Below are 27,779 nucleotides of genomic sequence, written 5' to 3' on the forward strand. Positions count from 1 at the left end.
GGAGCCGGGGGAGGCGGGGCGGAGGCCGGGGAGGAGCTGGGGCCTGCAGTGGAGCCGCAGCCAGGAGCGGGAGCGGCGGGGCCTGGAGAGATTCAACGCCGCTCGGCCGGGTTCCCTCTCACCGGAACCCGGGGAGCTCCCCGGGGACGAAGCCGAGGCCCGGCGGAAGGCGGCGGAGGCGGCCGCTCATCTCCGCGAGCTGCCGCGGCCTCCCGTGGTAGCCGGGCCCGGGCAAGAGGAGCTAGGGCCTGGGGGGAAGCCAGGGACAACCTCCGGGCAGCTGGGGTGGGGGGACACCCCCGTAGCCTGCAGGGGTGGGGGAGAGACTCTGCCCGCCGCCCCCCGCCCCATCCGCAGCCGTGAAGGGACACCCCGTTAGGCAGCCCAGCTCACGGCGGCGGGGGACACCCCAGCGGCCCCTCGCCGGCCCCGCCTCGCTGGCAGGCCGGGGCTCACCCGCCTGCCAGCCCCCTTCCCTGCAGCTGGTGGGGGAGCTTAACACTTGCCCCCATCCCCACTAACGAGCCAAGGGTGGGCAGAGGTCCCCGGCACTAAGCCCTCGTAACTGTCTAGAATCGGATCTGCTCTTCCTCTCTGTGGAATAGAGTCTGCTGGAGCTCCCTCAGTACCTGTTTTGTGGAGAGGTGTTCTCGGACCCCAGCTTCCGAGGGTTTTGAGAACAACCCTTGCCACCTACTCCCTCCTGCTACTGAGGAAATTCTTCCCCCAAGCAGTGGATGAGACAGTCCTTCCCCAGACCAGCTAGTAACAGGGCAGTCTTCACCGAAGAAACCCCTTATGCCCAAGAGAGGCAGTCCCCAAGACAGAAATAAGCAGGAGCTCCTGATACTACCTAGTAATTTTGATTATTTATATCTGCTTAGCAGGCAACAGAGAAAGCAAATCAGGGGAGAGAAAGCAGAGGCAGATTTAGATACTCTTCTTCCCTTTTCCAGTTGCTGTTAACCACTGGAGATAAAGGTAATTTCCAGTACTGACCTCATCCTCCTCCATCCCAAGGAAGATCCCTCATCCTCTAATCCCAAGAGGGTTTTTTTCAGATATCCTGTGCAAGGAGAGAAAACGCACCTCCCAGTTCCAGGGAAAGAAAAAGGCAGATTTTGCTAATAATATTCACGGAGATAGCAAGATTTAATTTTTTTTTCCAGAGAAACAGATCTGTCCACACTTAAGGACAAGGTGCACCTAGAGGAAGGAGAAGAGAGGTTTACAGGTAGGGACATTGGAGAAACTGATCTCTCAGATAATCTGAAAAGCAGTGAAAAGGCTGTCTTCCAGGGAACACCGCTTTAGTAGTTAGCTGCCAGAGGGGAGAGAGGATCTCCATCCTGGGATAAGACCATCAGGTTTAGGGGACTGACAATCCCAAATAAATTGTTTTAATACTGAAGATCCTGATTTCATCCACAATCCCTTCGCCCTCAAAGTATTTCTTGAAGAAGCTCCTGGAATAGCTGACAGCAACGCTCTGAGGATGGGTCTCAGAGAAGGAGTGTGAAGGGCAGCACCGCAGAAACCAACACTGAAGATAATCCACCTCCCACCAGAAAATCTTCCAGAGTGAGTGACCACATTATATCACCTCTATTCCTAGCAGTCCTTGTATTTTTGCCTTCTCTTCTTGTTTTCCGTATCTCTTCTCACTGTATCTGCTTTCCTTTTAATCTTTTCTCTCTCTTGTTTCTGAACCTCTCCCCAGGCTTCTTTTTTTCTGTGTGCATTTCTTCATCTCTCTCATTTAGCTCCCTTATATGCTATATGGAATTGACCTGATTCTTTCCCTCACTGTTTAGCTTACATGAGACCTTAGCCCTATTTAATTGTAAGAAACCTCTCTGCTCTTTCCATTTTACTTTCACTGGTGTATTCATACTAGACTCAGCCGTTACCATCACCAATGTGAAATTAGTTTCTGTCATTTAGGGGTCATTGAGAAGGATAATCCTAGCCAAAAGGCTTTGAGGAGGCAGAAGCAGTGATTTCTAGTGCTACTGTCAAAGGATGCACTCGTGGGGTTGGAGTGTCAGTTTTCTCCATGTGGGTCCTACTATGCTGTGGGAATAAAATTCTTGTGTGATGCAGACCTCGCTGTGCTTGGGGGCTGAACATTTGGATTCCAGTGCTAGTACTCTGAGATGTGTGCCTTAATATACCTAAGGGTTGTGGGATGAATTCTGGAAAGAGTGCCCTTGAGACTGGGTTCTGTGGTGTCCAGGGGCCTGGGAATGAAAATCATTAAATCTGCTCTTAAAGCCAGAAGAAGCCATTCCATTGCCATTAGTCTTCATCTGTGTTTTATGTTGTGTTCAGGGGCTAGAAATATAAATTCTAATGCTAGTGAGCCAAGCTGGCTGCTTTTTGTAAATGAGGCAGTTAATTTCCAATCACAAATGAGTATTCTCACATTAATGTAATGATTTCTTGAGAAATCAAGTCCGAGAGGGACTTCATCTCAGATGAAGCCAAAGCAGATTCCTGTAGCTGAAGAATCATGCCTAAGGATATCTCACCTGACATATTCCTGTTTCTGTTCTCCAGTGATACAGCAGTGAGGAAGATCAAAGGGTCCTTGGCCCCGACAGGAACCCTTCTGGAATCCGTTTGGGAGCACAGTGGTTAACAGGGAGTCCCTGAATAAGGAACTCCTTGGTGTAATTTGCTAGCAAGATCAGACAAAAGATGCCAAAGTGATTCCCCGTTTTGGCAGAGAATTTTGACAGTTATCCATAGCTTCAGAAGGTGCCTTTCTCTAAGGGTAGGCTGAACCATGAAGTGTACATATGTTCTGGGGGTACTGTTAGATGCCCTCCTACCTGTTGCCCTATAGTTATGCAATCAGCCTGTTTTTGAGTACAGCTGTGTTATCTAGCACAAGGGAAGAGATAACTGAGGCATATTGGCCTTTGTACATTCAAGGGGGGGACTGACTTTTTATACTTCTGAGGTTAATTTACCTTGTTCTGTCCCCCTTCCTCACAGTAATGACTTGACATTTTTCAAGTGCTTTTGGCTCTGGTGGATGCCAGGACACTTCACAGAATATTTATGCCAGCCTTACAGAATTCTGCTCTCTCACAACAAGTATCTTTCTGTATATTAAATGGGTTGGTTTTGTTTTTTTTTTCTTCATTATTCATGATAAAGAGTAAGTTTTTTTGTATTAGCTGCCTGATCTTTATGTGCTCATGACAGACATGTAAGGCTGGAAGTCATGTGCTGTAGAGTGATTGTTATTTATTTGTTAATTGCTGACAGGGCAGTTGGTGCTGACTCGGACCACAAAATTAAGATGATCTCTGTTCTGATGATCTCATAGTCTAAAACGCAGCAATACAAAAGCTAGGACAAACTGATAAATTTAAGGAGGTGAATAATTTTTAGACAGCATAGGTCTTTAGTGTGATCATGATATTTCCGTCAAATGTTTATCACAGGTGAAAATGCAGTTTCCTGTGAAGTGGAATACTGCAGCTGTTCTGCACCATTTATTTTATACAAAAGTATCCATACAAGAAAAAGGAAGAGTATCATTTGTCTTCATAAAAGTGCAAGGTACTCCATAGACACATTTAAATGAAAGTGTTATATCTTTAAGTGTTTAAATTAAGCATATTAAACGTGAAAACCTAAAATTAGACTTTAATAACCACATTTGGGTACCTCAGTAAATAGTAAATTCTCCTAAATGCCCATGAACATAGAGTTGACTTCAACAGAAGCAATGAAGCCTTCAACATTGAAGAGACAGTGACACGTATATGGGTTTTGTAAATTTTAATTTGGACATGCATGCTTCCAAAAGTTGACTTTTTAAGTTGAAGCACTCTCATCCTGTCCTATGGGCACTCTGCTCCCAACTGAGAACTGTGAGTGTGGCATTTTTCAGGTCAAGCAATTAAGTGAAAAGAAATGAGAAGGTCTGGAGAGTTATGGGAAAAGGATTACGTTACTGCAAGATCATGAGGTTATATGAATGTTTAAGTATGCATTCTGTAAGTTCTTGGATTTTTTTCTTGGAATCTGGTTCTTTAGGCAAGTTTCTAGGATAGAATAAGGATTCACAAAAGTTGGAGTTAAATACAGTAAACAGTTTGAGGTCGGATATAATTCCCCAGTCTGAGACAGGATTGTGACTACTGTAGTTTTTTGAAGGGTTTTCTTTGGGTTGTATTATTATGTTTTATTTTATTATGTTTCCCCTACAAAAATGGAGCCAAATGCTGGTGTGTGAAGAAGTTTTTTCTTACTGCAGAGGTCGAGGTATCTTCGCTTGCTACCTCCTCCCCTAAACTTCAGCTGACTTTCTTATAGTGGATGACTCAGTCTGTATCACAGTTTGGATATTTGGCCCTTTCCTTCCAGTATCAGAAAGGAGGTATGGTTAATGGCAACTGTGATATGGACAGCTGTCCCTCAAGAGCAGGACTGAGCTGATTATCTCGTTTCACACAGCTGTCAGGAATTACATCTCAGTCATTAGCAACCAAAAGATGAAATATGTTTGGACTCATTTTTCCATTTGCTTCTCCCAACCTTGGGTAGAATTGTAACCAGCAACTTTCACAAAGAACCCTCTGTGTTTTGTAGTACTCCATTTACAGAATCTGTTACTGAGTGGTGCTGCTTCAGAATTGAAACTTTAAAATACATTGGTTCTAGCATTTTTAGTCTGGAAGACAAGTTTGAAAAGATGAGTAGTGCCTAGATTAATGAACAGCCAAAAATAGTATCTCTGAAGTTTTTGAACTCCCCAGTGGTGTTAACCCTGAGGCCTGAAGAAAAGCATTTAAATCTCTGTATTGCTGGCTCTTGCACATTGTGTTACTTTAGCAAAAATATCCAGTTGATATGTTCAACCCCCAAATGTTTATCATCTTGGTAGGAGTCGGTATTGCTGCTTGCTATGTATTCTGCTGGTTTTGTTTTCTTATTCCTTCTAAGGAATGTATGAGCTTAAAAACCTGTAACGCATTTCTGTCCGCTCATCTTTTCACTTTTAAAGGAAATCTGTGTATGTGTGTTACGGCGAGCAAGCATGCTGCAGTATGTTTTCACAATTAAAGCAAATTTTCATTTTAAGCTTGAAATGAAAATGCAGAATATTGGGAATGTTTCAGTTTTCAGAGACCTCACAGCATTTAACGTTGTGTCTGTGGTGCTTTGCAAAGATTTGGTCTAGACTGTTGTTTTATCGTTCTGTCTTTGACCTGCCCCGTCCTCTACTCAGTTCTGTTATGACCTTTGGAGTTGGTGTCACAGATTTTGCAGGTTCCTGTCCTTTATGAGCCCTTTCCTGAACCCTGTCCTGGGCTTCCTAGCATCGTATCACATCCAAGTTCCTCTCCTGCACCTTTAAGGCCTAGCATATTTCCACCCCGCCTACTTCTTCACTCTCATTTCCTCCTACATCCCACTCCTCCTCCCAGCTCTCTCTGTACTGCTGTTTGCATCTCATTTTCCGTGGTGTCCCTTTGGCATGCTGTCCTGTGGTCCTATAAGCCTAAAATGCTGCTTCTCTCTTCGTCAAGCATACATCCCTCATTTCCTGTCTAGGATTCTTCACTGACATGAATCGTTTTTTACTAAACCTTACAGGCCCTACTTTTACTTTCACACCTGCATTTTGACCTGTTCCTGGTTTGGCTTTCATTAGATTATGTGCTTGTGGACACACAGAGGATTTTTTGTCTGAGGTTGTGTCAAAAAACCTGTTCTTTTTTCCACTTTATAATAAATAGAGTTTTGTTCCTCTGAAATATCCGGTTCTGCTGGGCTGGGGAATGGCAGGCACTTTTGTCATTCATTCTCTCACCATCCTTTTTCCCCTGCCCTCTTCCCTTCCTCAGGAACAGCTGGATTTTAGTTGGTTAGAACGAAAATCCCTTGTGTGACATTCTCTAGTCCTTCCAGCACTTCACGATCTTGGTTTTGAGAATTGGGGTGAACAACTAGTGCAAGGCCCAGTGCCTCATTCCTCATCTTTCTGGGCTGGTCAATTTACTTGATGTGAAGTCAAGAAATCAGGGAATGTGTGGGGTTTTTTTATGTGTAAGAGAGGCTGAGTAATGAGGGAGAGATGACGAGTGACAGCTTTTATACCTCGAGGAAAAAAATATTTACTTTTTTGGTTTTTACAATTAGCAATTCAAATTTTGTTTATGCTCTCTGCTATATAAAGACTGTGGCTGGTTATAGCAGAAATATGTAATTACTGTTAAAAGTTCAAAAGTTCAAATCTGAATAATTGGGGAGGGATCTGAACTCTTTGTGGTCACAAATTAAATGAGTAAAGTTTCTGAATTCTTATTTTCCCCAAAAAAAACTTTGTTGAGTGAAACTAAAGCAATTCTCCCTCCCCATCAGAAATTTGCAGAGAAAAATAAGCCGCTAAAATAGTTACCTCTGAAATTCTCTCTATCTGAAGAAAGCAGACAAGCTTTGAAAGTAGAGAATGGGTCTGGGATTTGAGACCTGTGTTCTCTGCATGGTTCCGCTACCCTTTGCTGTCTGACCTTGGGCTTCGTGCTTCTCCATGCATGGCTTCCCATTTATCCTGAAACAGGGTATTGATCCTTTTTAAGGGCTACAAAGTATAAGGATGAAAACCCTTTGTAAAGGCTGGCTGTTCTTTTTGTTGTTGATTACCTTAATTACAGTGCGATACTGAACTAAAAACCTCTGTATGCCGCTTCTTGTGGCATTAAGAAACAGTAAAAGCATGATGCCTGGATTAATTTTTGTTTCATTGAAGGACCTGTGACTCTAAAACTGAAAGATCCTGTACCTGTCTGCAGCGTAGAACTGTTTTTTAAGCTGACTTAAGTATAGATATTCTAACTCCCTTGAAGCTTCTCCTAAGTTCTCTAATGACCTTTTCTTGGCCAGGTCTCAGGGTCTCTATTCCATCTTCATCCTTCTTGGCTTCCCTGCTGTTTTTGACACTTGATCATGCCCAGTCTTGTCCTCCTTTGACTTATGTGTCAGTATTTTCCTGGTTTCCCTCCTACTGTTCTAGTAATTCAGTAGCTCCTGCACTAATTTATTTACCTCCCTCCATATTTTTTTTTTCTTTTTAAATTAGATACAAAGCCCCACCTCTGGTATTTTCTTGTTTCTTTTCTTTACCTCCTTCATGCCAGTGACATTCAATTATGCAACTTGGCATACTACCTTAACAGCTTTTTTGAATGATTTGCTGCAAGACTGCTGAGACCAAGCTGGAACTCCAGAAAGCTCCTTTGAGATTTCCCTTTGTTTCCTGCTTTCCTCTGTGAGCATCCACAGTTGGGCCTATAACATGGGGTTTCTTGCACTCTTCTTGCTCTTGTATACAGGGTAGGGATGACTCACAGATTCATGGCCTGAATCTCCAGTTTCTTTCTTAGTCTCTTTGGGTAACCCTTATGCTTTCTCCTTCATTTACCATCTTGTTTACTGATAGCTGTTCTTGCTGGTCTCTCACAACTGTGTTACCTTCTTGTCTTCTTAAAAACACAGTTACTGAAGCTGTGCTCCTGGCATGTTTTGTCAACATGTTGCTGCCTCCTCCTTGACAAGCCTATTCTTCAGCTATCATCCACCACATAAGCTTTCAGCTTCTTGTACTCACTCTAAGGGGTCTTCACATGTGTATTTCTGCCCTGTTTGTTGCTGTGTCTTATTGTTTTGTCCTTTGCTTTGGCAGCAACAGAAGCACGACATCGTGCTTTTCCATTTCTTGCATGAGCATCTCTTCACGTTCATCTTCAGCTGACTCATACCTTGATACATATAGAAAAATTGCCAGCCAGTAGAGGCCAGACATACTGAAAACCACTTATTTTCATGTTTTAAAATCATTTGAAAGGTCTAACTAACTCAGAGATAGTTGTCATATTACATGTACCTTCCTCCCCCTGGCTTCTGTTGTAAAGAAGGATGATTACTAAAGTAACTAAAAATTATCATAAGCGAAGACACAACATCTCAAAGACTAGAAAGATAAGGGTTAAAGCTGAATAATATTTACTTGCAGTTGCAAGTTGGCAAGTAAGTGGTGTGGAAGAAAGCATCTTCTTTCAGTATCTTTAAGGAAATGAACAGAAGATTTCGTTTCAGGATGATACACAACATGGAGAATTTTAGGAGTAGGATGCAGAAAGCCAAGTAGTAGTGTTTTAAGACAGAAGAAACTCTTAATGGGGGTGTCTTCCTTGCTATTGTGGTTCTGAATCCTCTTGACTTTCAAGCTTGGTACAGACATTTACGAGCCTGGCTAGGGATTGTCAGGTGTTTGTCTCCTGAAAGACAGTTCATTCTGTTTAGTTCACAATAACAACTAACAGAATAGTGAAAAGGAATTGTGTTAAAACAGTGGTTGAGAACAAATTTATGAACTTCACGCAGTATTACTTAAGTCTTCTGATCATTATCCAACTTCAGTTTCAGCTGTGTGTTGCTTCCAGACTCCTCTTTAACAAGCTTTTCTGCAGTGCTTTGGTAATTTTAACTCTGGCAGTATGTGCTGTATGTACGTTTTGGCCACATGGGGCTAATCTGCACTTGATACAAATCTCCGTATTTTCTATGAATACAGTACATAGTTTTTGTTGGTGCTTGATACCTATTTCCACAAGTGGGACAGAATGGGTTGTGGCTCCTCTCAGCAACTATTGCAGAGTTGATATTGACTAATCTGTTTTCAGTGGTTCAGCCTTTGTTGAACAGGTTTTGACCACTTGCAGTCAGATTTTCATTTTCACTATGCCTGGCTGGCATTCATTTAGCCTGGGGAGCTCTCTTACATAGAAGCTTTGTGGTATTACTGTTATTAAACTGCAAGGTTAGCTGTCATTTTCCCCTGATAAACCCATCTTTTAAATAGGAAAAATAATACAGTTTTTATGTGTAAGTGCATACATGTATTCTTTTAACCTGGGTTTCTGTACCAATCTTTGCAATGATGTGAAGATCTTCTGAGCAAGATATTCTACATGCTGATCTACTTCTGATGTTTAATTTCAGAGACAGCCTGGGTATAGTATCAGTGTTTGCATATTCTATACTGAAGGCTTACCTACTGGATGTGATTCTGACAGGCTATTAAAATTGCAATCCTTCTGTTGAACCTGGGTGCTCCCAAAGAGCTGGGGGAAATACCTTCTCTTGGATACAGTTTCTGTCCTGCAGACTTCCTGGTTTCCATGGGAGAATCTTGTTCCAGATATGTGCTCATAAACTTGAATTATTCCAAAGCCAGTACCTGATACCTTTCTCAGTGTAAGAGTGATTGTTCTGTTAATGTTCTTAAAGAATATGCTGAAGATTTCTCTTGCCTGCCTTGGCATAAGTTTAAAATTGCAATTCCTACTTCCAATGGTAAAATACTACATAGTGGTACTGAGGATGGAGGAATGCTGTAGAGACGTTTCTGCTGTAGTGATGTATTTTCATTGTGCTTCTTTAAAGTGCTTGGTTTACTTCTTATTTCAAATCTGTTATTGGGAGGGTTGTCATAGGACATTTGGTTTATTATTACAATAAATCTTTTATAGTAGTCTTATTATAAAGAAAATAACGCTCAAAAGTATTTTAGGCATACCAGTATTCTGAGTATCATTTGCTGTTTCTTTTGACAGGTGTTATGTATTCCCCACTTCCACTTACACCATTAATAAGCAAACTAATCTTAACTTTGAACACATATTTTCAGACTGTCTGTGGGGTCTTTGCAATGTTTGTGTAGGATTTCTCACTGCATTTTTGCTGCATCCTTATATAGCAGACAAGAAGAATACTCGATTAGTTGGTCTTATTAAAATCTGGCGAGGGACTAGCTGTGCTTAATCATAGCCTTTTATGTCTGTAAAGATACTGTCTCCCTTGACATGAGCATATTTTAGACTTTGGCTGTAATGCTATCTGTTAATAAGTTTAAATAAGCAGGTCAGGTTTTGTAAACTATACCGTTTCGCCAGTAGTTTCATACAAACCTAGGACATAATTGCTTTTTAAATTGGTTCCTGACACGCTTCCAACGTGGAGGTTTTGGTGACTTTTTAGGCCCTGCAAGACTTCGTCCTTGGTTAGTACCAAGTATGCGTGCATAGTCAGTGCTCTTCATTCATGAAATTCAGACAAATTATATGCTGCTCATGCACCTTTCACAAAATGGAAGGAATCAAAAGCTCCTAAGTTAAAATATGCTGCTGTGATATTTATGTTATTAATAAGTATTACGGAAACAAATTTGTTTTTTCCTTGAGACTTACGTGATCCTTGTTGCTGAGATTTGTTTGAGGAAAACCATAGCTGTATAACAACTATAATAAAAGAAATGGTCCAGTGATTTATATTAAGCTGTGCATGGTCTAAAAGTTTTCATCTTCCTCTGTTTTTTTTTCAGTACCATCTTAGTGAGTTATGGTGTAACTTGTAACAAATTTCCATTTCAGAGTGCCCTAATTGAAGTACCACTTGTGTTGTTTTACACAACATAGCATTGACCATTCAAAGACATTGTCTTGCGCACCAGGTAATTTTGAGCAGGGGTATAGTCAGACCAGTGTGACATAGACAGGCACAGATTGTGACAGTTTGTATTCATATAGGTGATACCACATCGTGTGCTCTTAGGTGACAGTAACTTCCTTTTGTTGAATTCTTTTTTTCCTTTGTGGCTCGTGACTAGCAAGAGCTGTGTGCCCCCTGTTGCCACATCTGCAAGCCTATAGTGTACTGGGGAAAGGTTTTTCAGCTTGCTCCCAAAGAAGGGAACGGTGCCTGTAGGGTATGATTTCTCTTACATCTTTGCCCCAGGGGCTGTTTTCCTTCCTTTCATGTGGCACTGCAGACAGAAGTGTACTTTCAAACTGCAGTGCTTTTCTTTTGGTTTGCTGATACACTGATGTGACACCTACCACTCCTTCCAGGTTAAGTTTCATTTTATGAACAATACCCAGCAGCTTCTGTCTCCCTTCTGTGTTTGATTCCAGAAACAAACATTTCCTGAAGGCTTCTCACAAGTAGCTTTCAAAGTGATGCACAACTATTTCAGACTATGCAGGTAATCAGTATCCTTTTTTTCTGTTTTCTTACATGAAACTAATATCTCTCAGAATATTTGCTTGGAGAAGATATGAGTGTTTTGTTCCTGCCCTCTTAGTTCCCATCTCCTTATTTTTGAGGTAAAGCACATGACTTAAAATGGCAAATGTCTCTTCCTGCCAGAGTTAGCAAAATTGATTCTTTCCCTCTCTCTGCATTGGTATAAGAATACAGGTTTCTTGCATGTGTAATTTACACATGTATGTCAACATTACCTTTTTCCATCAAAGTAGAAGCTGTCCATTTCTCCGTGCATGTGGTATTCTTATGTTTCACTTCCTTACTCTTTGAGGCATTTTCTTCTAATTGGCATCATGTTCACCTTTCTCCTTCTGGAAGGTTACAGTCAGATGGTGGGTTTTTGCCAGTTTGGGCTTGAGGTGTTTTGTTTGTTAAATACTGCAGAAGCTAGGTGTATCTCTGAGTGTATTGGTTCTGTATTGTTAGATCCCTGGATTCAGGCACCTAAATAGAAGTGGCCTTATTTTTACAGTGTTCTGCAGCAATGCCTCTCACTGCTTGGTAGCCTGTTGCGTACTTCTTCCTTCTCAAAGTTTGAGTCTCCTTTGAATGTTTGCCAGTAGTGTTTCATTGGGTTGGAGTAGGAGCAAATAAAGCAACAGTGAAAGTAAATATAGAAAAGTAAATGTACAGATTTATTCTAGAACAGGCATCTTCTGTAGGTTGTGCACAGCGTTATTTCATTCATTGTATGACTCTCTACTTTAGTCATAACTGATTATAACTGGCCAGCCTTTGAGTTCAGGTTTAGAGAATGTTTCAAGCTATGAATGTTTATTAACTGCATTCAGAATGACCCTTAGAGTGCCGTTTCCCACATTTCATACATTTTTCAGTCTTGATACGTAAGTAGCAGTGACCTTGGATAAGATTTGACTGGCTTAGAGCAAGCATTTGCAGAATAGTAGGGCAGGCAAAGTACAGATTTCTTCAGTCCTGCTGCAGGGATAGTACTAGCTCATAGACACAAGGCTGGCTTGTATTTTCAGCCTGAGGTTTGATTTGCTACTTGCAGATATTCAAAGTAAGGCAGTAGCTTTCCTGGAACACTGTAGTGAAGTATTACTAGTCCCAAGTGAATTGGTGGTTATTAGAAGGTGTTCAATGCTAGGATTTTATTTTATATATTTTTCTTATGAATCAGATTGTCATCCAATTGTAGTTTTGGGGTGATGCTTGGCTGTCATTTTTGCATCTCTCTGACCTGTCTTGACTTGGGGTTGCGCTGGTACTAGTTAGTGCTTGAGAAGACTCTGCAGTCAATTTCCAGCTGTTGATGGTGGTTATGACTTGGCTACCTTACCCTTGGCTTGTAAAGTCAGCAAAATACAAATACCACTTACCATGTAAAGTGGGAGGTTATGAATTCTGGTCTTTGACTTTCTTTTACTTCTTCAAAGTTAATTCTGGCTTGCTAATGTGGTAGGATTTTTCTTAAACACCCTTGATTTCATTTCAGTGTGTTTGGTAGTCATTAGTGGTTTGGGGTTATTTTTTTCCCTTTGTTGAGTAGGATCATAAGAGAAGAGTTTGAAAGAAGATTTGCCAGGCAATAAACTGGGAAGGGAAAGCTGGAAGACTCATGAGTTGTTCTGGTTTGGCTGTGGTCTCATTTTATCATACCATTAAGTAGTGTCAAGTGTGCTGCTTGGATCAGGTGAATGAGATATGCAGCACGAAGTCTAGCAAGCATTACTGTTAGAGTAGGTATTATTTCAAATAATTTAACAGCTAATTACACCAAATCATTTTTGTACTGAGAAGTGGTGAATGCTCCATCCCTGGCAATGTTCAAAGCCAGGTTGGACAGAGCCTTGGGCAACATGGTCTGGTGTGAGGTGCCCCTGCCCATGGCAAAGGGGTTGAAACTACGTGATACTAAGGTCCTTTCTGACCCAAACCATTCTGTTGATAGTGTTCTGCAAGTGCTACCTTACCTAAGGTTTAACTGTGCCTGATTATTACAAGATCACATATTGCCAGGATACAGACTTAGAAATCCAGTATCATGATCAAGTACAAACTTGGAAAAAAAAGCCTTATTCCACTGCTTTGAAATTTCCCATATGATTCCTGTTAGGTCCAAGTCTTCACTTTCTGTCCTAGATTACTGTCTAGCTTATATGTTCTTAAAGAGCTGATGTATTTTACTGAAAAGTAGTTGTTTCAGTACTGGGTGATCAGTGCATGTGTATAAACAGGATTTTTTATTTAAGATTTTGGAGTTTTGTCATTGAAGATTTTTACAAAGCAGGGAATGAGAATGCTTAGCTGCTTAATATGGGTGTAATATGACCCAATTCTAGCCTTGCTTCCCTCCCTGACAAGTGTATTTTACACAAATACACAGAATCTTGGTTATTTGACAGTGGGAGTGTTGCTTATTGACCTTACATTTCACTGCATAGCCAATCATCCCAAAAGCTCTAGTGACATAACCTGGGCAAATCTGAAGCTCTGTGCAAACTGCAGTGCTTTCTTCTGCTGCTTGAATTTTTCTGGTGTTTCAAATTGGTATCTTAATCTGACATAGGCTTTTATAACCTATTGTCTTGATTTCTGTGTTTGTATTAAAGGGGGGGGGGGAATTTGTATTTAGTTTACTTTGGATTTGTATTGTTAGTGCAGTGATATTTCATTATGGTTTCAACATGCATATGATAAGCAGCAGTAATTTGTTCTCTGATTGCACTGTGGAAATTAAAATTTATATGAGGCACATTCACAAAATTAAGTGTTCAACTGATATTTAGTTCGTGTTTGTTTTCTCCCAAACTGAGTATTACTTTCAGTGAGGACTGTACCTGTAGACTTACCATGCAAATGTAACTGTGTTCCAATGACATGGATACCTCGGTGGTCTGTCCATCCTGCACTAGATAAAAATACATTGGTGCTTTTCCCTTGTATAATTCAAGAAGGAATAGTGCTGCTTGCTTTTTTCTTTTTTAATTTAAAATGTTTGAGACTAGATCAGCCAGAAAGAGCAATTATATTCAATAAGCACCAACTTGAGGAGGGTGGATAATGGAAAGCCTTTTTCAGCTCTGATGGTCTAGTTAGCTGTGTAGCAAGTAGTCATTGCTATCATATGTGATAAGTGTGGCAGATGAGTAGATAGGTAAGTTAGTAGCAGTTGGGCTTTTCCTGGGCTGAACCCAGGACACCTTTCCTCCACAGACAGAAAAATGTTTCCACTCAATATAGATACTGTAGTGCTGCAATTTTACTTCTCAGTCTGTGCGTGCACATGAGTGTGAGTGATAATGTTAGCTATGCAGCTAAGAGGTGTTTTCTGAGCCCAGGGCTTTGAAGCCACTGCTTGTGGCAGTTGAGGGATGGATTTTGTTGTGGTTTGAGCTCTTAAGAGGTGTGATTAGCATGTGCATGGAAATTAAAGGTTTAGTGCAGACAAACGTGTTGGAGTGTAGATTCTTGTGTGCTTTTGTTTTGCAAGAGCACTTAAGTGCAGAAGTGCGAGGTATAATGCATATGGTTGCGGGGGAAGAACAGGGAGCTTCTGTGTCAAAATGCTGGGCGCATCTGTCTCTGGATCTGTGCATCCACACTGTGTTATTGTCAAATACCTATTTTTAGAATGAGTACCTAATTGGTATTCATGCAGATGAGTGTCTCCCTGTCTCATCTGATCCACTCCTCTGAGTGATGCACTTGGTGGGAGGTGTCTGCTGATGAATCTTTCCTAAGCAGAGTGTGTTCATGCCTGTCAGTTCTCTCTTACTGTGTTTCTCATTTGTTACATGAGTGTGTATGTAAGTAAGTGTGTTTGTGCATTTACCTTTTGTATGCACTAGCATGGTCAAAGTATTGCCTAATCCTCTACAAAGATTAATTTCAAAATAAAAGATGCAGAACTTGCAGTCTTTCAAGACATGATTCTTCTTGTTATGCAAAGAATAAATGCAGAGGAGTGCAGGTTGTGGCCATGGAAACTTAGCTACCTCGGTCCAGACTTCAAGGGATTGCTCCTGGTATAGTGATGAGTAAGAGTGATGATCTTTCTCCTGCCTTGACTACTACAAAAGACAGCATACAAGTTTGTGTGCTAAGTGTGCAAGTTCATACAAGTTCATGCTGCTAAATATTTTCTTCATACAAAATAATTAGTAAGTAGAAAACCCTGAGTGCAAGTGCTAGCCATGTTGGACAGGTGTGTTTTATAAGGGGAAATATATAATATTTATGAGAGGAAAGATCCAGAGTCTGTTTATACCCTGGGCAAACTTGTGTGACTTTGGACAAGTAAGTTTTTATTGTGTCTCAGACAGGGAAAGATACTTGCTTGTTATATTGTGAATTAAGTGAGACGTAATAAAATTATATGTATATTTAGGAAAAATAGGTTATGGTAGGCAAAGCTTTAACTGTTATGAGCTTAATATAGTCTGTTCCACCTCAACATGGTAGATGGAATCATCTATATATAGTATTATGCATGATCTTGGTGTTTTAAAATGATACGTAATCCTAGCTCTAAGGAGTAGGATTCATTATGTCACCTAAGGCAAAAAGAGAGTCTGGGCCTTAGATAGCAATTAATTTATCTCCAAATTAAGGTAGTCACAATCCTGAGTTTCCAGATGATCTAATTAAATTGTGGTTTTGTATATGGCATGAAGGAGTATTACCTTTTAGCTATGATTTTCCTCTTACCTGACACCGTAAACCTACTGGATTATAGGTAATCCTTGTGATGAAGAGTCCTAAGGTTGTATCACTTACGTGGTAAAAGAGTGAATGTGATACAGCTGCTGAAAAGGCTCCATGTCTTTTGAGGAGATCTTAGGGGGAATAGTTGGGATGCTCCGGCTAAGACTGTTCTAGCAGTGTTAACCATCAGTGCTGTCCCAGCTGCTGAGAACAAGGATGGTCCTCCCAGAGACACGGTCATAGTTAGTTTTGGATGATTCTTTCAGGCTGAGAATAAGGTATATGAAGTAGGATGATCTTCACACCAGTATTTGTGACAGGGGGAGAAGCAGAGGAGGAATGCAAACGGATGTTTCTGTTTTAAGGTTCACCTTGTTTATATCTCAGGGGTTCCTTTCTCTTTTCTTTCTTTTCTCCTTACAGATACTCCTGCTTCCAGCATCATGGCCTCTGACCTGGAAAGCAGCCTCACTTCTATAGACTGGCTCCCACAGCTTACTTTAAGGGCTACTATTGAAAAATTAGGGGGTTCTTCACAAGCAGGACCTCCAGGGACTGCCCGAAAGTGTCCCCCAGGCTCACCAACTGATCCCAATGCCACCCTGAGTAAGGATGAGGCTGCAGTGCACCAAGATGGGAAGCCACGTTACAGCTATGCCACTTTGATTACATATGCCATCAACTCATCACCTGCCAAGAAGATGACACTTAGTGAGATCTACCGTTGGATCTGTGACAACTTTCCCTATTACAAAAATGCTGGTATTGGTTGGAAGGTGAGGGCTTGCATTGCTGAGGTACCCTTTTTGTCTAATTCCAATAATTATTTTCTTAATTCTGTGCAAACTAGCCTCATTGAGCAAAATACAAAGACGGATGTGAAACTAAGTTGACCAACTGGAGAAAATGCAGAGCCAGAAGTTCTTGTTTTCTCCAAGAATTTTGTTGTATGTATGTCATGGCCTCTAAGAAGGAGTTTGCAAAACCCTGCCACCAACAACCAAGAAAAACAAAACCACCACTGCCCTCCCCCACAACCTACATCACTACCAACCTCTGCATCACATTGATACTATTTTCACTGCACCTTCTGTAGATGTATGCATGGTTCAGCCCCATATTCATCCTAATCCATCCCTTTCCTTTACACAGATTCTGTTGTGCTCTGTTCTGGGCATATGTAGTGAGCTTTGGCTTTTGAGCCTGCAGCATCCTTCTTTTTTCTGTACCTGCTCCCAGTCATACTCGGAAGGCTGTATGTTTTTGTTATAGCACCTACCTGTATCTCTTACTGTCTCCTCAGAACTCTATTCGTCACAACCTCTCTCTGAATAAATGTTTCCGGAAGGTGCCTCGACCAAGAGATGATCCTGGGAAGGTAAGAAATCTGCATGCTCCTAGGCAAGCAGTTTAAAACTGCAGGGAATAAGCTGGGCTTGCCCTTTCTAACTCATGCTTGGAATTTGAAACCTAAAGTGTAGGCAGAAATGGAAGCAGTAGTAAGATTTACTGCAGTGCTTTGGCATTCACTTAAAGGGAACTTGTAAAGGGGCCTTATCAGTTTTAGCCAAGTATTTCTCTTACGTGTTATCTTCAATTGAATAGATACTGGAAGAAGGGAAAAATGGGGTTGAATGTACTTTATTAGTTTTGTTTCTTTTTCTTCTTGATCTTTATGTGTAAAATGTGGGTCTAGTCTACCCTGTTCTATTACGAAAGTCTGTAGTGGCTGCTGGTGAATGGCAGGACTGTGATGTGACATCATGGGTTTAATGGAGACAAGATCCATGGAAGTGAAAGCAGAACTACTACCTATTTAGGCTGCAAAATGTTTTGTGTTGTGGGAAAAAATTCACCATAAGATAGTTCAAATCCGTAGAAATGATTTACAAGTAAAACTCAAGAATTTAGGAATTTGATGGCTAAGTAAGAACTAATAACACTCTGTTAGTATATATAGATTGTAAAGGGGAATTGCTAGCAAAACCAAGACTTGGCATCTTGGCATGCAGATACTACTGTCAAGAAAAAAAACAAACCAACCCCAAACCCAGACAAGCAGAAGGTGGGGACAAGAAGCTGTGTATTTAGAGAGAAAGTTTTTTCTTTTTTTTCTTTTCCTTCCCCACCATCCTAAAGTTGCCCGAAAGGGCCACTTTCTCAGGCCTTTTATTTCAGGTTATATTTAAAGGACAAAGTGGTGTTCAGTTGGCATCTGTAAATGGAAGTAGTACATCTTTGAAGATCACTGCTCAAAAATACCATTGACCATACGACTTATTCTGGGAAATCCTAACTGACTTCAGTGTACATGTCTGCAGGTGTTCATTGGCATGTTGGGCTGGGTTTGTAATGAAAACCTGTTCTGTGCTTGTCACTGATTCTTCAGATTTCAATTAGAGGCCAAAGTGAGCTAAATAACACTCTAGAGTTCTCTTTACAGTTATTCAGAAAACAACAGACATAATTATAAACCGTTTTATGTTGAAAGGGACCTCTGGAGGTCAACACACATCCCCATCCCACAAAGGAGCAATTAAATTGGGTTATTGAGGTCCCCACTGAGTATTTAATATCTCCAGAGATGGGGATACCACAGCTGGGCACTTGTTCCAGTGCTGCACCACACCATTGTGAAGAAATTTTTCTTTATACCTGACTGTAATTTCCCTTGCTGTAACCTGTGTTTGTTGCCTTTTATTCTTGTGCTGTGCATTTTTGAGAAGAGTTTGATTCTGTGTTCTTTATAATCTACTTACACAGTTGAAGACAGTGATTAGATCCCCTTAGCCTTCTTTGTCTTCTTGAGGTCCTGTCTCAGAGCGATGGAAGTGTAGAGCATTCTGCCTTCCACCAGTAGCATCATATCTCACTGTTCAGTACAAACCAGTGCAAGAAATGAATCTCTTTCCAACATGCAAGTCTCTGTTTTCTGATGTTGTGTAGGGTGGGCCTTGTGGTCCTAATGTTTAGTCATTGCTACATTCTTTAAGTCAGTAACCTTCTGCTTCAGGATGCTTTCTCGTTTAATTATACATTCACCAATGGGTTTTCTTTCCAGGGCTCTTACTGGACAATAGATACGTGTCCAGATATATCTCGCAAGAGGCGGCATCCTCCAGATGATGATGTGAGTGTTGTTCTTTACAGAGAGCGTGAAGCAGGAAGGAATTCCTTTCTTGTTCTTAGTAGTCCTTTTAGCACTGAACTATGTTATCATTTTGGGGCAGGGTGTACAGAAGGGGACACAGAGCCTAGGACAGAATGAACTAGCATGTGTGTCCTTCTGATTGGCTGTTGTTACTGCTGTTCAGTAAAGTTTAAGCTTGTTTAAAGTCTTTTATCCTGACTCTTCAGTGATTAAAGCCCAGTCCTATTTTCTAAGCCATGAACTTCTGCAGTGGGGGAGCTGGCTTCCCATCTGCAGTTTCACTTCTCCATCTGTTTTTGATTTCTGCTTCTTTCCTTTTCTCTTCCTTCCCCATCTACAGATCCCACAAGACTCCCCAGAGCAAGAGGCGAGTAAAAGCCCCCGAGGGGCTGTTCCAGTCAGCACAGAAGCCTCTTTGCCACCTGAGGCCACCCCTCAGCTGTCACTCCAGAGCAACACCTCCATTGCCAACTATAGTCAGGTGAGCAGCACAAAGGATAGAAGCCTTGCAGGGGTGGGAAGAGAGGGAGAGAGTAACATGAATAGAAAAGCAGAATGGTGAGAATAGAGGGAATCATGTAAATTGTGATACAGAGGCAAAAACAAGGGAAGAAGCTGAAATTACAGAGACAGAAAATTAAGGAGGAAGTAAATTTTAACAAAGGGCTGGATGGGGATAAGGGTAAAGGCATAATGGTATGAGATAGCTGAAGGAAAGGCTGAAGCCAGTGTGCTGCAGAGGGAGGGAGATGGTTGATTTTTCTCTAGGCAAATGGCATTTGGGAAGATTCATTGGGAGGTGAGCTAAGTGATCTGGGATATCAGTGCGTGTTCACGTGTATCTAGTCTCCAGATCCCTGTCTCAACTTACAAACCCTAGTACATTCTAAAGGCCTTCCTTCTACCTTCCTTAGCAGGGTGCAGGGCCTGTGGATGTTGCCTCTACTGTAGCAGGGGGGCAGGGCCGTGAAGGGGCTGATGTGCCGCCCCCACTGTACAGTGCCAACCATGACTTCAAGTTCTCCTACTCTGAGATCAACTTCCAGGATCTTAGCTGGTCCTTCCGAAACCTCTACAAATCTATGCTGGAGAAATCATCTTCCTCTCAGCATGGTGAGTAACTATATGCGTCATGTGGGGTGGGCAGGTATCTGCCCACACAGTCTTGTCCACCGATCTATCCTTGGTATCTCTCAGATCTTTCCCCATTTTTAGGAGCCTGTGCAAACAGACTTTCCTTGTTTGGCATGCTGTAATTAGTTCTGCCAGGAGCACATAAGAAATCTGCATGTCTTTTATCTATTGCTACCTCTAATTCTCTCAGAATAAAGAGGATAATGATTTAAAAATGCCTTGTATTGATACAAAAGCGAATACTAAAATGGCAGAAGCTTAGAGAAAAGCGTGTTGGAGAAGTACTCGCTATGTCAGGCTAGAAACCATGAGAGGAAGGGGATTGTTCCATGTGGAGTTTCTCTAAAAGGAGAGTGAAAAGTTGTCAGTGCTCAGATGTGTTAAAGCTAGTATTGTTCAAAGCCTTGGAGAATTGAGCTTTGTGGATTGAGAGTGCAGAAGAGATCCTACAGCTCCATTCATAGCCTGCATTTCTGGGATTGGGGAAGCAGCCACAAGAGGGCAGTATGACAGTAGGAATATGATCAGACGTCCATGGGAAACAAGAACAATCTACAGTTGCTGTTCCCCCCTTTAAACACTCTTATAGTGTGGTGTAAAAAGGAATACATTATTACCTATGCTGTCAGACATCATACAGTGCAGGCAGTTTTGTACTTTAGGAGGAGCCTCTTGACTTGTAGCTTCAGTGAAATAAAAGTATATGACTTTCACTGCTTTTATCATGCTGGCCCTCCTGTTGTGTGAGGTACTGTAGAATGGACAAGCTACAAAAATGTAGAGAAGAACCTCACCTCAGTGCGTGCCTCTGTTTGTAAAACTTAGCAGCAGTCAGGTTTTTTGTCCTCAAGTCTTGCTGTAAGGTAGCCTAGGAAAATTTGAGTTTTGAGGGAATTTTTAGTCAGGGTGGCAGTATTCATCCTTTTGCCACATCACAGTAGTAGTAAGTTCTAAGGGTTGATTTTGAATCTAGTAAAAACTGATGTTTGCTTGTGAATGGTCAAGTAAGGGCACTCAAAGTAGGAAATGGGTAGCTCAGGTTAGTGCACGTAATGCCCTTTACTGTGATTTTCTCCCCCAGCCCAGTTCCACAATATAAGGGGAGAAGCATGAGTTCAAGAGAACACAGGTTACTTTGGTAAATACAGGAAAAATCCAGTGAGGAATTTAAGTTCCTAACTTTGTACTAGAACATTAAATTTTGCTGGGACTTCGTTGTAGAGCCTTTTGTTTTGAAGAGAACCTGGAGCAACCGTGCAAGCTGATAGTTGTTAGCAGCCTGTAGAGGGCACTCCGAAAGCTTCATAAATAGCAGGATGAACAGTGTGAAATTGGAGATGCATAATTTAAGCAGAGGTTTAATCCAGGAGGCTCTTAAAGTTCCCTTTTACTTGGCAGGTTTCTCTTCTCTCCTTGGTGACATGCAGCCTTCCAACCACAACTACTACATGTACCAGCAGCAGCAGCAGCAGCAAGGCCCCTCATCAGTAGGTGCTGCTCCCCCACTCCACACTCCAACCCCAGAGGGTTGCCCATCCCAAGGGGCAAAACAGCAGGGTGGTGAAGGTTATGGCCCTCCACCAGTGATGTCCATGCACCCACCCCCAATGCAGCATGGAGGCTACCACCAGCATCAGCAACATCACCCACACTCCCACCCACAGCAGCAGCCACATCAGCACCAGCAGCAGCAGTCACAGGCTTCAATCAACAATGCTGGCTTTGGTGAGTCAGGGGCAATGGAAAGAACATTCAGGGAAAAGGGAACAGTGAAACAATGAAGAGCCCCCAGACAGAAATTCCACAAGTGAGCTTTCCCTAAATAGTGCCTAAACTGTGTGTGGGAAAAGGGTGAAAGCAAATTATGATTGAAATCTGAGAGGGAAAATGCTTTCTTACTGATTGGAAGGAGAATACATCTACACTGGGTTTGGGATTCTGTTCAGGGATGCAGAATAAAGTTAGGGGCTAAATGAAAGGCACCATCCCTGGTCTTCTGAGTAAAAAAGGACTGCCAGTGACTGTAGCATCAGGCTCTTTGGTGAAGGAAGGTCAATCGTTTTTATTAAGGGGTGGAGGGAAGGGGCAGTCTGTATTGGAATAATCTTTTCCCCATTTCATTCCAGCATTTCCCTCTGATTGGTGCTCTAACATTGACTCCCTGAAGGAAAGCTTCAAGATGGTAAACCGGCTGAACTGGTCTAGCATTGAGCATTCCCAATTCTCAGGTCAGTGTTGACTTACTGACTGGGTCTAGTGATTCAGTGACTAGGGCTATAGTACAGAATGTGAGTGCTGGGCCCACATCTTTGGTTTTTTTCCAATGTAACAGTGTCAAGTCCATGGGTTTCTTAGGGACTCAACAATTCTGTGTGTAAAATGAGGTGTCCTTCTTCATGGATTTTGTTAAAGACCCTGAAACTCTTGAACCCTGCAGGAATTTGGGGCAGAGACAATTAATTCATACAAGAACATTAGAAAGCTCAGATTTTTCCCTTCCCATCCCTACCTGAGTCAGTGAGACACTGTCCTAGATATGGAGCTCTCCAGGCGTTTGGTGACAGATTCAGATCAGTGAAGTTGGGCTTGTGGGGAGAAGGTAGGACTTAGGGGTAGAAGACAGAAACTCTGCACGGAAGGCCACATTTTGAGTGCTGTCTTTGACATTGTCCTTTGTCCCCTGCAGAGCTGATGGAGAGTCTGCGCCAGGCTGAGCGGAAGAACTGGACGCTGGATCAACATCATATTGCTAACCTCTGTGACTCTCTTAATCACTTCCTTACCCAGACTGGCCAGCTCCCTCATCTGGTTGGCCCACAGCAGCCCCCCCGAATCTCTGATTCTTGTGCCCTGAACAGTGGCAAACAGGAGCAGTCCATGAACCAAGGTAATCAGGAGGGAGACTAAAATGACATTTAATTCAGGGCCAGTTCTGTGAGTGTCCTGAACTACTTGCAGCTTTGCCAGGCAAAGTAGCAGCGAGCAACTTGGGGCTAAGCTGTTAGAGCTGTTCATAGCGACTCAGCTTCTCTGGCTTTAAAGAATTAGTATGTCCTATGGCTGTGGCCTAGGCAGGCCATTACTATGTGATGCTTATGACTGACATGCAACCTCTCCAGGCAGAAATACATTTGAAAGGTAAACCCATAAAAGAAGGAGGTGGGATGGCTTTTGTAGGGGACTAACAGAAAGGAATGGCAAGGTAAAGAGATGACTGTTCCAGATGGCAAGAGCTGTAGGAGCTGTTAAGAAGAAAGCTCTTGCATCATTGTTGGGGAAATACTGGCTGGACAAGAAGTAGGAGGATTCACTCTTGAATTCTGAGGAGAGCACAGAGGATATTATGGTCTTGATAGAGCTGTGATGGTGTGCGTTGTCTAATACAGAGTTAAATGGATGATACTGAGCCAGCTTGTGCTTCTGGATGAAAATGTTCTTCTTTTACAATAGTAGAGGAACTCCTGCTGGCTCCAAAGAACAAGATCTCTGACCAAGCTATAGCTTGCAGTTAGGACCCAAGAGCTGAACATCTCCCGCAGTATCCTGTGGGTCTGAGTGAGTTGCTCTGTGGCTGAGCCGCCACCCAGTCAGGGCCAAGACAGCTGACCAGAACATTGACACTTTGGTTTATTTTGGTTTTGTTTTTTTTTGGGGGGTTAGGTTTTTTGGTTGGTTTTCTTTGTTTTTTGTTTTTGTTTTGTTGATTTGGTTTTGGGGTTTTTTTTTACTCCTTTCACAGTGAGCTCCTATGGCCAGCCCCAGCCCCCCCATCTCTTCTCCGGGCCATCACCTATGTACCAGATTTCCACCCAGGACTCTCCAGGATATAATCGCCCAGGTAAGGGGTGACATTACAGGTAAGGGGTATGTAGTTCTGGTGTCTTCAATATAAGAAGGACATGGAGCTGTTGGAGCAAGTTCAGAGGAAGCCATGAGGATGATCAGGGGCTGGAGCACCTCCCATACAAAAACAGGCTGAGAAAGCTGGGGCTATTCAAACTGGAGAAGAGAAGAATGTGTGGAAACCTCACAGCAGCCTTCCAGTATCTGAAGAGGACTTAACAGAGGATGCTGGAGAGGGACTCTTCATCAGGGACTGTAGTGATAGGTCAAGGGGTAATGGGTCCAAAAATAAACAGGGGAAGTTCAGGTTAGATATAATGAAGAAGTTCTTTACTGTGAGGCTGCCCAAAGAAGTTGTGAATGCTTCATCCCTGGCAGTGTTCTAGGCCAGGTTGGACGGAGCCTTGGGTGACATGGTCTCCTGTGGGGTGTCCCTGCGCATGGCAAGGGGGGTTGGAACTAGGTGGTCTTAAGGTCCTTTCCAACCCTAACCAGTCTATTGATTCTGTGATTAAGGTGTATTATACCAGGGAACATCAAAGAGCTGGTTCCCAAGCCCTTTGTGCATTTCTCCCAAAGCACTTGTTAATCAAATGGAGCACTGAGGGTAGAGAAGGAGATTGGATTACAAGGGACCCTCCATTTAGGTCTGTGCCATAGCTCTGGCAAGGTTTAGGATTTCAGTGGCCTGATTTCTTTCACTTCACACAAATAGTCTTCTAGCTCAGCCTTGTCCTCATTTGCTTGAAGGCAGCTTTACACAAGAAGCTTCTGTTGATGAAGTCCTTTGTGGTCCATCAGCAGTAAGCTGTAAGGAAGGTTAAGGAGACTCAAACTTAACCTCTGTAGAAGCTGCTGCAGAGAATTTTATAGCAGACAACCTACAGACATTGGTAGGTGCTGTCTGACAGAGAAAATCATGCCACTACTGTTCTTGCTTGTTCAACTGTTGGAAAGGAGAAGGCCCAAATCTCTTTATGCTTTCTTTTGCCCAAGGGCCCACTGTGAAAAAAGTGTGACATTTTTAATTCTAACTGTTCTCTTTCCTTTCTGTTCTATTTTTCTGTTGGTTTTGGGCAGCTCACCATCTGGTTCCTCGGCCTCCAGGGCCTCCTCCAGGCGCCACTGAGGAAATCCCCGATGATTTTGACTGGGACTTGATCACCTAACGAGTTACAGACTTGATAGCCCGTCCTTTGTGAAGGACGCGGGAGGGGAGGGAGACATGGGGTCACTGGTGCCAGCACCACCCTCCCCAGCCTCCCTGCCTTGCCTGTATATAGATATATATTCTCTATCTCCGCCAGAGAAGCCACCGCAAGATGCTGCCGAAGATAATCCTTCCTTGCGTCCTGTTTTATCTTCTTTTTCTTCTTTTGTTTATTATTATTATTATTGTTATTATTATTACCAATAATTGAGCACAGCCCCCCCCCCCCCCCCCGGTGGCCTTGGACGCATCAGATTGGCTCTTAGTGTTGCGTGGTGCCCTGTGGAGGGTGGAAAGATGTGTCCTTGGTGCCATGAAAAGACCTTGGAAGGCTGAATCCTTGAGTGCATCTTTCTCTGCCTCTGTCATTTTGCGTTTAACAATCCCTCTTTCCCTTCAAGGTGGCCAGTGAAGTTGTTGTATTGGCTACTGGAGTGGGAGAACCTAGCAGACCCTGGGAGCCTGTAGTTCTGTTGTTTCGTAAATGTTGTAAAGGTCCGGGGGCTAAAGGGACACTGGGGAAGTGATCTTAGCTCTGTGAACTTTCTTGCACCAGCAGGAAAAGGAGTTCCCAAGTACAAAAAGAGGGTAATCCCTGAGGCAGGGAGAGCTGAGGTGAGCTGGGAGGGTTGACCTGAGTTTTGGAGGAAGGAGAATGTAGCAGAGAAGTTGGGTTTTGGAATGCAGTGCCATCTGTGACAACGGAGGGAGATTTTAAGGGAATCCCAGCCTATTTTCTACACTGCCTTTTATGGTCTCCGGGTGAAGCCTACATGCCCATCAGGTAAAAGAAGCAGTCAGGGGTGTCGCATGTGATTCAGCAAATTCTATTCCCCAGAGCTTTTAACTTCACCCCCCATCCCTTCAAGCCCTTCTTCAAAATAGTATTGAGGCTCTTACTTGCATATGCAAATTTGGAGGTTTTCTCCCATCGGTATTTGTTCAGTTGTTGTTTGATCCTCCAGCCTTCGGATTTCTTTGGAGACTGCTCTTGCCTGTGGTTCAAGAGTACCGGCAGCAACAGGGCTCTTGTTGGCGGTTCCCACTGTGTGAATGGGCTGTGGTGGGAAGAGTAAGCTGCTGCTCAGAGTGGAGGTGAATGACAGGATGATGGGCAAGGGGCTGGACCCTCTGGTCTAGTAACTGGGAGGCCCTCACGAGTGTTTTTTCTACGAGGTGCATTAGAAGAGAGGATGAAGTGGAGCAGATTATTAAAATGAACAGCCAAAGTGTAGTATAGAATAGAGGAGGGTGGGTCAGACCCCTTTGCAATTCAGCTGGGGAGATTGTGGAATCTAGTGTAAATCCCAAAGGATAGGTTTTGTCAGCACTTGTGAATCAGGAAGGTGGAAAAGGTGCAGGAGCAGGAGTGAGTGTTGAGATGCCTCCCCAAAGCTGTGTCCCCTGTTCCCCTTTTTGCTGGTATTGGCTCCGTTCTGTCAAACCTCTTGTTTCTTCTTAATATTTTGTAAAGCCTCCCCCCAGCCTTTATTCCCTGTTCACCAGTGAAGGGAACCAGGATAGAAATAAAACATTAGGACTACTTGACAGATTTGGGGCAGGGGAGCAATAACCTCTACTCTGACTGCAGGAATGTGGGGAACTAGCATTGCTTTTTAAATTTGCTGTAGGAATAAAGTAATTGGATCTTTGTCAGGGAGGTGGACAGAGTCTCCCTGGATTGGGAGGGTGGACATTTTTCTTTTTTTTTTTTTTTCCTCCCTTTTAAGTGTGTTTTTTTTGGGGGGGAGTTCATCATTGAGTGTTTCCAAGAGAAATGAGGAATCCCAGACAACTGCAGCGTGGAGTCAGCTATTCTCTCTGCTGCCTCAGGATGGGAATGATACAGCTCGGAGGCATGTGTGTTAGGTTTCTGTGGAAAGTGGCACCAGAGACAACCAGGAGAGATGACCTCCAGTGGGTGCCAGTTAGTGCTTTGCAGAGGGTATTACTGAGAGCCAGCCCTGTGGAAGTCTGAAAACACCACCAGAAGAGAAACCAACTGTGATGGCTCCTTCTGCCTATAAAGTGCTCCTCATTTTCATATTTGCCTCATTTGCATATTAAGTTGTGCCTCATTTGCATATGTAAATACATGCCGGTCAGTGTGCAAATCAGCCTCGTTCCTCTGCCCTGAGATAAATGTGTGTTGTTGGTGCGTGGTTTGGCCCTGGGCAGGCGTGTGGAGGTCCGCAGGGTGCGCGGTGCCAGTCCCCCTCTGCAGGCCCCCCCCCGTGCTTTGTGTCAGGGGCCAGGAGAGAGGAGCGTGGTCTCACGAGTTTATTTTTGTGCATGCTTTCTTAATAAAAACAAAAAGTGAATGTTTATGGTTTAACCCTCTTGGTGCCAGTATTGACTTCTTTGCCAGCGGCGCCCGGCTGGTGGGCATGGTTCCCACCTACTTACATCAGAACCAGAATTTAGGGGCTAAATGAACAGCCCCCACTGCTGTGTACTTCAAGACCAAGACTTTTTAAGATGTCTAAAGTTCTCAGGGCACAGACATCAGTGAGTCTCTCAACTTGTGCTTGCCAGAAAGGCAAAGAAAAATTATGCCAGTGCTTAGGGACTGTTTGTCAGACCATGTATTTAGTTTACTCCCTTAGGGAAGGACTAACACACAAAGGTGGTTTTTAAACCACT

At 42.8% G+C, this 27,779-nt stretch overlaps 1 protein-coding gene across 3 annotated transcripts; it reads left to right on the plus strand.

Annotated features, from left to right (window-relative positions):
• The first annotated feature begins 7 nt into the window (after positions 1-7).
• Positions 8-27,471, plus strand: FOXJ2 (forkhead box J2). Of its 3 annotated transcripts, XM_062614082.1 has the most exons (12): positions 8-981; positions 1,461-1,581; positions 16,222-16,574; positions 17,102-17,176; positions 18,860-18,928; positions 19,290-19,430; positions 19,864-20,062; positions 21,482-21,808; positions 22,210-22,311; positions 22,770-22,970; positions 23,823-23,921; positions 25,007-27,471. In XM_062614082.1, exons 3-12 carry the CDS (start codon positions 16,242-16,244, stop codon positions 25,093-25,095), a joined length of 1,635 nt encoding a protein of 544 aa, XP_062470066.1. In that variant the 5' UTR covers positions 8-981; positions 1,461-1,581; positions 16,222-16,241; the 3' UTR covers positions 25,096-27,471. The 3 variants fall into 3 exon arrangements, with proteins under 3 accessions (XP_062470066.1, XP_062470065.1, XP_062470067.1); XM_062614081.1 differs by having other exon boundaries at positions 8-1,581; XM_062614083.1 differs by having other exon boundaries at positions 8-1,581; positions 19,867-20,062.
• Positions 27,472-27,779: the final 308 nt, after the last annotated feature.

Source organism: Pezoporus occidentalis, unplaced genomic scaffold (genome assembly GCF_034315485.1).
Source record: "Pezoporus occidentalis ecotype Australia unplaced genomic scaffold, CSIRO_AGI_Poc_V1 ctg172, whole genome shotgun sequence".
Taxonomy (NCBI): Eukaryota; Metazoa; Chordata; class Aves; order Psittaciformes; family Psittacidae; genus Pezoporus; species Pezoporus occidentalis.

Bases quoted from the DNA above. Each gene is read 5' to 3' on its own strand.
- FOXJ2 (XM_062614081.1), top strand. From the start codon at position 16,242: ATGGCCTCTGACCTGGAAAGCAGCCTCACTTCTATAGACTGGCTCCCA. The intron at 18,929-19,289 runs GTGAGTGTTGTT...CCCCATCTACAG, and splicing joins GGCATCCTCCAGATGATGAT to ATCCCACAAGACTCCCCAGA. The intron at 20,063-21,481 runs GTGAGTAACTAT...TTTACTTGGCAG, and splicing joins ATCATCTTCCTCTCAGCATG to GTTTCTCTTCTCTCCTTGGT.